This window comes from Barbatula barbatula (genome assembly GCF_947034865.1).
Source record: "Barbatula barbatula genome assembly, chromosome: 14".
In the NCBI taxonomy this organism is placed as follows: Eukaryota; Metazoa; Chordata; class Actinopteri; order Cypriniformes; family Nemacheilidae; genus Barbatula; species Barbatula barbatula.
In genome coordinates, this window is record NC_136777.1 from 49351 (window position 1) to 58826 (window position 9476).

A 9476-nucleotide genomic window follows, 5' to 3' on the forward strand; every position below is an offset into this window, starting at 1 on the left:
ACCTTACCCCTGATTGCTCTGCAGTAATGTGCCACTGTAGAAAAAAAACTACTTGTAAGTCGCTTTGGATAAAAGCGTCAGCCAAGTGAGTAAATGTAATTATTCTCTACAATAGCGGAAAAAAAGAAAACATAAAATCAGTCATACACTACAGTTACAGACAATTACATAGGAATGTTCTATGTTCTCCACTAGTTCACTACTGGCCACTACTCCTGTGGTTCCAAACCTGGGGTACATGTACCCCATGCAGAGGTACTTCAGGGGGTATTTGACAGAAAGGGGAGGGGGAAAATCATCAATGACTAGGCTTACTGAAATGTAAATCAAATATTTTCATACCTGGATACACAAATCACGTAAAGTGGATACTGAAAAAGTTTGGGAACAACTGCTTTGGATCACCAGTAACTGACTTACATGTACATACTGGTACAGCAGCTCTTTCACTCTATCAGAGTTCCTCTCAAATGGTACCCTGTAAATTTGCTTCATTGTCATCTGATGCTTCTTCAATATACGGTCTATTGTGGAGATGCTTATATAGTTGATATTTTGGAATATGGCATTGTCTTGTAGGATTGCAGCGCGGATCTGTCTCATTGTGATGGCATTATTTGTTCATTGAGAAGTTTTTCTCTGCCACCAGTGCAAGGTTGTCGTGGAAAACTGTGTTTTTCCAATGTTTTTCTTGTCATTTTTAGTATCATAACATACTATTGAGGTAAGATATTACTGTAGGCCTATCACACACACACACACTAAATGAGTAGGTAAATGTGTCAATATGTATATTTCATGCTCTATACACAGTGTCCTACTACATACCTGTTTTCCCTACGAAAGGTTTGGATGATGGAGGAGACTGTAGAGCGAGGCACATTAGGCTGAACTCGGCGACCTGCCTCCGCCATTGTGAGGCCATGGTTGATGACATGGTCTATAATTGTGGCCCGAATTTCATCCAGGACAGCATGGTTTCTTCGTGCTCCTCTGCCTCTTCCCCCTATTCCTCCTCTTCTTCCTCTTCTTCCTCCTCCTCTTCTTCCTCCTCTTCTTCCTCGAGCAGGCAGTTGCCCTTGTTCATTTACTTGGCCAGGTGCCTCAATGTTCAGAAATTGTACTGGTCCTGCAAGGTCAAGCTCTTTACATACATGTTTGACAGCATTTACAGTCATGGACAGCACCTGTCAGGTAAACATACTGTTTAATTGGTCATCTGAGATGTGTGAAACTCTTCCTTCGTTAGTCAAGTTCTAGTTTCACCTGACTGTCAATTGCTGTAATACATTTATAAAATGTTCCAAGGGATTCATATATGGTATTCATGGTATAATGTTCTTGACTAATTTTGACAATTGAACAGACTATTGTGCATGTGATGACTTATACAATGAAATGACGCTGAAACGTTTTGGAACGAACAACCATTAGACTGAGAATCGACAATCAGTTTAGATCAACAAGATCAATTCAATTAAATGTAGGCTACCTGTACTTAATCATTTGCAAATATGTAGTGAGACATTGAGACATGTACTTAGACATTTGCAATTTGATCAAATCATTGAGAAATTCAATTCTGTTGTAAACAATTGCCAAGTTGTTTGGAGGTTTGTCCATGTTGTATTGAGAATGTAATTTCTGTTTCAAGAAATGAGCCAAACCAATGGAGAAAAACTGTAATTTAGTATTTATGAAAAATTTCAGTCTAGTACAGAATCTGCCCTGTTGAGAGTTTCGAATGATCTTCTTGTAACTCTGCTGTTTTAGTTCTTTTTAGATTTGACTGTGACCTTAGATACAGACAACCACTCTATTCTCTTTTCTAGACTTGAGCAGTGTGTCAGCATTAAGAGCATAGCACTTAAATGGTTCCAGTATTTGACAGACAGAAATTTTTCTGTTCACCTTGGTGATTTCTCATCATCTGCTGCCCCTCTTTTTTCTGGTGTTCCCCAAGGGTCAATATTGGGCCCTATGCTGTTTTCATTGTATATGCTGCCCTTGTGGTATATTTTTAGAAAGCACAATATTTCCTTCCATCGTTACGCGGATGATGTTCAAATTGATTTGTCTGTCCAAACCAAGAACAAAGCTTCTTTTCAATCATTACTTAATTGGCTGAAAGATAAAAAAATATGGCTGGATCAGAACATTTTGTGTTTTAATTAAAATAAGTCTGAGATTGTTGTGTTTTGTCGTCCTGGGGACTTGAGTGCTTGTGTAGATGCACTGGGTGAATTAGGCTTGTATGCTCCTCCTTTTACCAAGAATCTCAGTGTGATTTTTGACAGTGCTCTTAAATTTGAAAAACAGATTAGCTCTGTCATAAAAGCCAGTTACTTTTAATTGAGACTCTTGGTTAAAGTCAAGCCTTACCTTCTGCAAAAGGAGTTTTTATATATATTTATATTACATTTTACATTTACATGTATACATAAACATTTATCATCATGGCAGACACTTTTATCCAAAGTGACTTACATGTAGTTTTTTACAGTGGCACATTACTGCAGAGCAATCAGGGGTAAGGTGTCTTGCTCAAGGGCCCTTCAGTCATGACCTGCTGGCACTGAGATTAGAACCTTCTGACCACAAGCCCAACACTCTAACCATTAGGCCACAGCTGATTTTACTATTATTATTATTATTCCTATTGTATTCGTGTTGCTTGTGTGTGATTGCCTTTGGACATTGTGAAGCACTTTGGTCAACGGTTGTTTCTAAATGTGCAATATAAATACAATTTAACTTGAACTCGAACTGACCTCTGTCAGAATTTATAATTTATATTGTTGTAACGTCAAAATGCGTTATTTTAAGCATATGTATTTGTTCTAAGGCACAACCCAGCAAGCAATAGCCGCCATTTCACTGTCTATATGATATAGTCCGGCTATTATAACCCACTTATAGCCAAAATAATCTTAAATTTTGGTTACATGTCGTTTTGCAGAAATGTATGCGATGTATGCTATTTATCGAGTAGGCAAAAAGTCAACAATGATTCAAATGTGCTTGTTTTCAATTCTTTGACGATTTAGCTCATATTCAGATCGACTATTTGTAGCCAGGTTACAGTCAAGAATGGTTCGTTGTCGTTTTTGCTCAGTCAGCGCAGAGATTGTTGATATGTCTCATCATGTTAAATGTGTAAGTAGGCTAATAATAAGTGTTATTTCATTGCATGGTCTAAATTGGAGGGGCTATGTGCAGTGGTTTTAGTCCACCCGATGAAATCGATGTGATTTATAGTTTAATTTCAACGGCTTGGCTTTAGCCCAATTCAGACCAGCGATGAGTGTAGCCAAAAAGTTTTAAAATGGCTTGTTTTTACATCAAGTAAACATTTAAAAAATAATAATTATACATAATTTAAATGATATTTGCTGTCACATGACATTCATACACATACTACGAAATTATTTTTCTATCATTTAACAAATTAAATAAAAATGCAACTACAATTCTTGACCGCTAGATGGCAACTGTAGCCCCGCTGAGACTTCTCGCTAGATATCGCGATAATGTATCTTTTGAAATGAGATTGAGCATTTCGTACAAACTGCAAACGTAAAAGGACATTCCTGCTGTTGTCTTGTAAGTATCTGTGTTTTCGTTTTGCAATGTGTTCATTATTTATTTATCTAGAATATTTGTTATCATGTGTGTAGGAACCCTCATGGATCTTGTGGAGTCACGTGGTTTGTATGACGCGCAGCGAGTGATTTACCTTCATAGGAATTCACTCACAAACATGAAGTACATACAGTGCCCTCCTTTTATTGGCATCCTTGGTTAATATGAGAAAAAAAGCTTGAAAGTTTAAATCTGCATTGGTTCTCGTTTTGATCTCTTATTTTCAATTGAATTTAAATTATAAAATAAAAGATCAAAACGAGAAACAACACAGATTTCGTTTTTTGCTCATATTTACCAAGGGTACCAATAGTAGTGGAGGGCGCTGTATGTTTAACGACATGAACAACGACCACGGAAAACCAAAATAAATACATTTGTTGATCATTGATATCAAACCTAAACATGTTCTCAGTTGTCGCCTCCTTAAGGTCAATTCAGATCTCCCGCGAATATTTGGTGCAAATGCGTTTTAGAACAAAAACAACCTATTACGTCACGCGGCTCGAGCCACTGAGGCCATGCGGTGGCGCTAAAGTCTCAGAAAGCTGTTTTGACAGAATGGATGCTGAATTGTGTCGTTGGTGTCAGAAAATGTCACAGCGACTACAAAAATAATTTGAGGTGGCATTCAAATATAAAAGTATAAACAATATATATATATATATATATATATATATATATTCTTTCATATGAATACAATTCACATGTTATGTTGTAGTATATTGCAGCTTTCCTGTATCTCAGTGTTAAGAGCATTGTGTTATCAGCTCAAGGTTGTGTGTTGGATCTCAGGTGATTGCAGATACCTGTGTATAAATGTATAGGATAATGCAATGTAAGTCGCTTTGGATAAAAGCATCTGCCAAATGCCTAAATGTATATGTAGTATGTATCTCCATAGATATCTATGAATATCTCTGCTAAAAGCCTCAGTACCACGGTTCCTAACGCATTTCTGCTTGAAAGTCTTTATATTATTAACGCAGGTCCTAGCTCCGCCTGACTTTTATTCTTCTTTTTATACTTTAAATCCACAGACATTTTATTTTATGTAATAAATAAGACATCACTGTTCCCTGCGTCAACATGAGAAGACACGCTGTCGTAGCTGGCAACATATTTTATGTGGTGGCCACCGTCGTGTTTGGATAAAGATATTCGTTGCAAATCTATATACAACGCGTGTGACCGCTTTAAATCAAAAACTGTGCCTTTAATGAAGTTGTTTTGATGAATACAAATAAATCCTATTGCCTATAGCTATTGTTTTGTATTCTATTAGAGGTTAGGGTCTATTCTTAGGTTAGGGTTAGACATCTATTAGATTTTCACTGACGGCCCAATTAGTCTTATTTTTGCCTAGACCCATATTCACTGTCAATTAGACATATACATGTAGTCGCTTAATAGCCGTCTAATTGATGAAAAGGTCAATACTTGGGCTATGGTTAGACGTCTATAAGATTTTCACTGACAGCCCAAAAATTGACACACATATTTAATAAAAATTTTAAATCAAATTTATTGTATAGGGTTGAACACAGAATAAAATATATAACCTTGAAAGTAATATGAAAGAGAGAAAGTAAAGAAATTAAATACACATCCATATACAGACACATAGGCCTACGTATTTCAATACAAATATATGTACACACATAAATAGGCATTATGTATAACAACATATAATATATTATTAGGTCTTACACATGAGATACTTTAAGATATTTGCCCAGTTTCAAAGACAAGGCTTGAGGCTGGTCCCAGACGAAATGAATGCCTGAGCTGTCACATATATTTGTCAGTAATGTTTTGTTTACCTAGTCCTGACTTAAGCGAAGCTTTGTCTGTGAAACCAGGCCATTATAAACACGTCAAGAGAATTTAAAATAATATCACAGATTACACTAATAACATTTATCATTGAAAACGTCTCTATCAGATGTGAAATTTATAAATCGCAAATGATCGTGAAATTGAACGCAGCTGAATAATAATGTCGTTGATATATGAAAGAGCGTCTTTTAACATCCAAATCCTCTACGAGCGGCAAGAATGACTTATATTTCCACAAACCTGCGACAAACAAAAGTGTGTACGTCTGCCTAAACACTTTCCCACATCAAAGACTGTTTTAATAAATATGAAAGTTGCTGTGGATTTTCAACGCAAAAAAACTTTTAGTTGACCGAACAACAGGTTAAATGAAGTCAGAATAGGAGAACTGGCTCTCCTGCTCTTGCATGTTTTATAGTCTGTTCTATTCACAAGTTGGAATACCTATCCTTCATGTCTTTGGGAGGAAACCCACACTGACACAGGGAGAACATGCAAACTTAGAAGGTTTTCCCATCCCAGCCGGGGTTCCAACCATAGACCGTCTTGCTGTGAGGCAGCAGTAGAACCCACGAGCCACTATACCAGACAGTATTCTGTAGCTTGAGAGAAATGGCTTGCAGATGTACTTTCAGTGTCTAATATTATAGTTGTGTTGCTTCAAGTGTTTCGGGGGTTAAAGATCAAATTATTTTGCCTGTGAATAAATGATTTTCATTAAGGGTAAGACATTTTTTTTTTATTTCAACATATATAAAAAGTCACACCATAAATCACGTGCATCTCATCATTTATTTACAAAAATTAAGGGCTAATGTTTTTGTTGTTACAGTATAGTTTGATTGTCATTCACCACACGCACACATCCATAAATTCCCTCAATAATCAAAAAAGATCAAAATTACTAATGAAACAAATGATCAATAATAAGGAACATAAATCAGGTGAATCCTTCATAAACATTTGCATGTCTCTTTTCTCCAAAGAATTTTTTTTTCTAAATGTTCTCAGATTTCTGTAATAGGTTTGAATTCAAACGATAACATTTATTACAGTAAATATAATTTTAAGAGGAAAAGTGCTTTATAGTCACAGTGTCACGATACAAAGGGTTTTGATAACTCTAGATTATTTTCTCAAAGCTAAATGTAATTTGCACTGGTAAATTTAAGTTTAGCCTGCAGGGCCTCAGACATTAGTGCCCAAGACCAACACAATTTATTATGTGATGTAATGTGTTTCAACCAGAATATAAAAATGAATCACACATGAAATTGTCTCTAAAACATCTAAATGTAACATTATGAAAAAATGCTTGTCATTACCACACAAAACACATCTTAAAGAAGGAAGTAATCACATGATAAAGAAAGAAACCAACAACAAGGCAGTCTATCATTCTTTACAAGCTCTGGATTACATTCACAAGTGGAAATCAGTCCCTTGTTTACTCTTTATTTACTCTCTTGAAGCTGTTTGATCTGATCATGTGCTGATTTTAAAACCCTATGTTTTGTAGTGGTTGAGTTCTCAATCGCCCAGTAATACACACACACACACACACACACACACACACACACACACACACACACACTATCCCTATGTGCTAGACAACCGGAGAGGAAGTGAAAGAGCAATCCACAGAGAATTCATCTCTCAGGCAGCCGTATTTAAACAGACTGAATCTAGTCACATTTATTCCAGATGTGAAACATCAGCTTTGGTTGTAAAGTACGAGAGCTAGCATCACTGGAGGTTAAAGAGCAGTGAGACACAGAAGTGCAGTCGGCCTTGAGATTTCAGGTCTAAAGTACACCAGACAGCAAGAGGCACGGTTAATAAATACAGCATTATAGATACACGTGTATCACCTGAGTTACATCTTGAAAACGAGAAGGCGGCATGTGAAACGGTCCTGAAGAAACAAGGCTTTAACTTTAAAACTTAGTGCTCTCAGAGCATGCGCCGTGTGCATGTTTCTGTCTCAACAGAGTGTTGCTGCTGTCAAGCATGTCAACAGTTGCGTCCCAAGACGGTGACGCCGGGTTTCCATGCAGAACAGATGCAGAGGCGGCTCCCGCGGGACAGCAAGACAGTTTGACGCAGGACGAGGACAAACAGGGGGTGTCACAGTGGCCTCCAGCCGGCTCTCCGTCAACATGCTCAAACTGGACGGTCACACTGTGGACACCTGCGTAATGAAACACCTCTCGAATCTCTCGGTGAAGACTGGATATTCCTGTTCTCCAGGACGACTCGTGGAGGTTAGGAGACACTTTGACATGCAGGGTGGCCACATTACGCCCTTTACTCAACTCCCACACGTGGAGCTCGTGAACGCTGACAACCCTGCTGAGTTTGCACACGTTCTCCACTGGAACAGAGAGACAGCGTGAGCACGTGGCAGAGAGAAAGACAGCGTGAGCATATTTACCTGTATCACATACTGATGGAGCACAGAGAGAGATGTGATATAAACTTACAGAGAGAGCTGAGGTGCAGCTCGGCCGGGCTCATTTGCAGCAGTATTCCGGCGGTTTCTTTAACCAGCGGGGCGGCCGACAACATGATGATGGCTACCATGATGAGCGTCAGACTGGGGTCCACGTAGCACTGCCAGTTACACGGGCTCTCGGGAGCCAGGGGCCATACGTAGAACAAAGTTGAAGCCACAACCACCACGACTGAGCCCAAGGCGTCATTTAACACGTGAAGCAGCACTCCTTGAAAAACCAGAGCGACAGCATATTTAACCCACTTGGTCGTCAAAAGAAAGGCGTTTAAAGAAACGTGTGTTACTGGCCGTCACCTCTTATGTTGAGAGGAGGTCCGTCGTCTACGGACTTCTGCTCTTCACTCTGGTGGTCCAGACTTCCTGCGGATTGATAATGTACAAGTGTGGAGTGTAGTACTGAAGGCCGTGACACACACGACAACCTGCAACCTCACAACATCAGTGCGGCAAGAGATGCTCTGTGTGGGGACCAACAGCTAACTGGTGCTTCAGACACACACTGTCAACACAACACACTTCAGTGATGTACAAGCCCATTATTTCTTTAGACGCTTCTACCCAAACCCTGTTAGTTTACAAGTTCATGCTTCCAGGAGGGTTAAAGCTGTTTCTGTGCTGTTTGTGATCAAAACATTTAATCTAAAGTACGAGACGCGCGCACACACACACACACACACACACACACACACACACACACACACACACCTGCTTCTTCATCCGCATCCGCGCTCTTGTCGTCTTTCTGTCGCTTCGCGCCGCACAGCCAGCTGTAGTCCTGGAAGATGAGCAGACCCACGACATTCACCGCCAGACCTAACGTGCCCACGATGAGAACCAGCAGCGGGTCATCGATGGCCTCAGGCCGGGCGAGTCTCTTCAGCGCTTCCATGGAGATGGAGAAGCAAAGGGCGGCCAGGAACACGGCGTTGGCCAACGCGCCGACCACCTCCGCCCGCCCGAGCCCGTAAGTGTAGCGTCCAGCGCCGGCGCGACGCGACACCCGCGCTGCCGTCAGCCCGACGCACAGCGACAGAATGTCGGACAGCATGTTGAAGGAGTCCGACACGAGCGCGATGGAGTTGCCCACGTATCCCGCCACGATCTCCGCCACGAAAAAGATAACGGTGATGACGAGCATTAAAATCAGGCGACACGTTTTGCCGCTGTAGCGTCCCATGATCGCGACTTATTCTTCTCTCGACAAGATAACGAGCAAAGTGATGAAGCGCGAGGTGCGAGCAGGTGCAGGCGAGATCATCACCATCCGCGCGCCCGCTCGCTTTGTCACGTACAGACTCTCCCGTTACCGATCATGACTGTGCACTTCAACTCCGAGGCGGTGATCATTGTGTTTTTGCGTCACGACACCGGGTTGTTTTCCGCTAACGCTGTCTCTCTCTCTGTCTCTCTCTCTGTCTCTCTCTATCTCTCTCTCTCTCTCTCTCTCTGTCTCTCTCTCTGTCTCTCTCTATCTCTCTCT

At 40.2% G+C, this 9476-nt stretch overlaps 1 protein-coding gene across 1 annotated transcript; it reads right to left on the minus strand.

Moving 5' to 3' along the window:
- Window positions 1-6205: 6205 nt before the first annotated feature.
- slc30a10 (solute carrier family 30 member 10) lies at window positions 6206-9441 on the minus strand. The gene is made up of 4 exons (XM_079473206.1): window positions 8702-9441; window positions 8291-8356; window positions 7965-8204; window positions 6206-7855 (listed from the first exon to the last, which is right to left on the minus strand). Exons 1-4 carry the CDS (start codon window positions 9171-9173, stop codon window positions 7419-7421), a joined length of 1215 nt encoding a protein of 404 aa, XP_079329332.1. The 5' UTR covers window positions 9174-9441; the 3' UTR covers window positions 6206-7418.
- Window positions 9442-9476: the final 35 nt, after the last annotated feature.

Bases quoted from the DNA above. Each gene is read 5' to 3' on its own strand.
- slc30a10 (XM_079473206.1), bottom strand. From the start codon at position 9,173: ATGGGACGCTACAGCGGCAAAACGTGTCGCCTGATTTTAATGCTCGTC. The intron at 8,357-8,701 runs GTGTGTGTGTGT...ATCAATCCGCAG, and splicing joins GGATGCGGATGAAGAAGCAG to GAAGTCTGGACCACCAGAGT. The intron at 8,205-8,290 runs GTGACGGCCAGT...TGGTTTTTCAAG, and splicing joins ACCTCCTCTCAACATAAGAG to GAGTGCTGCTTCACGTGTTA.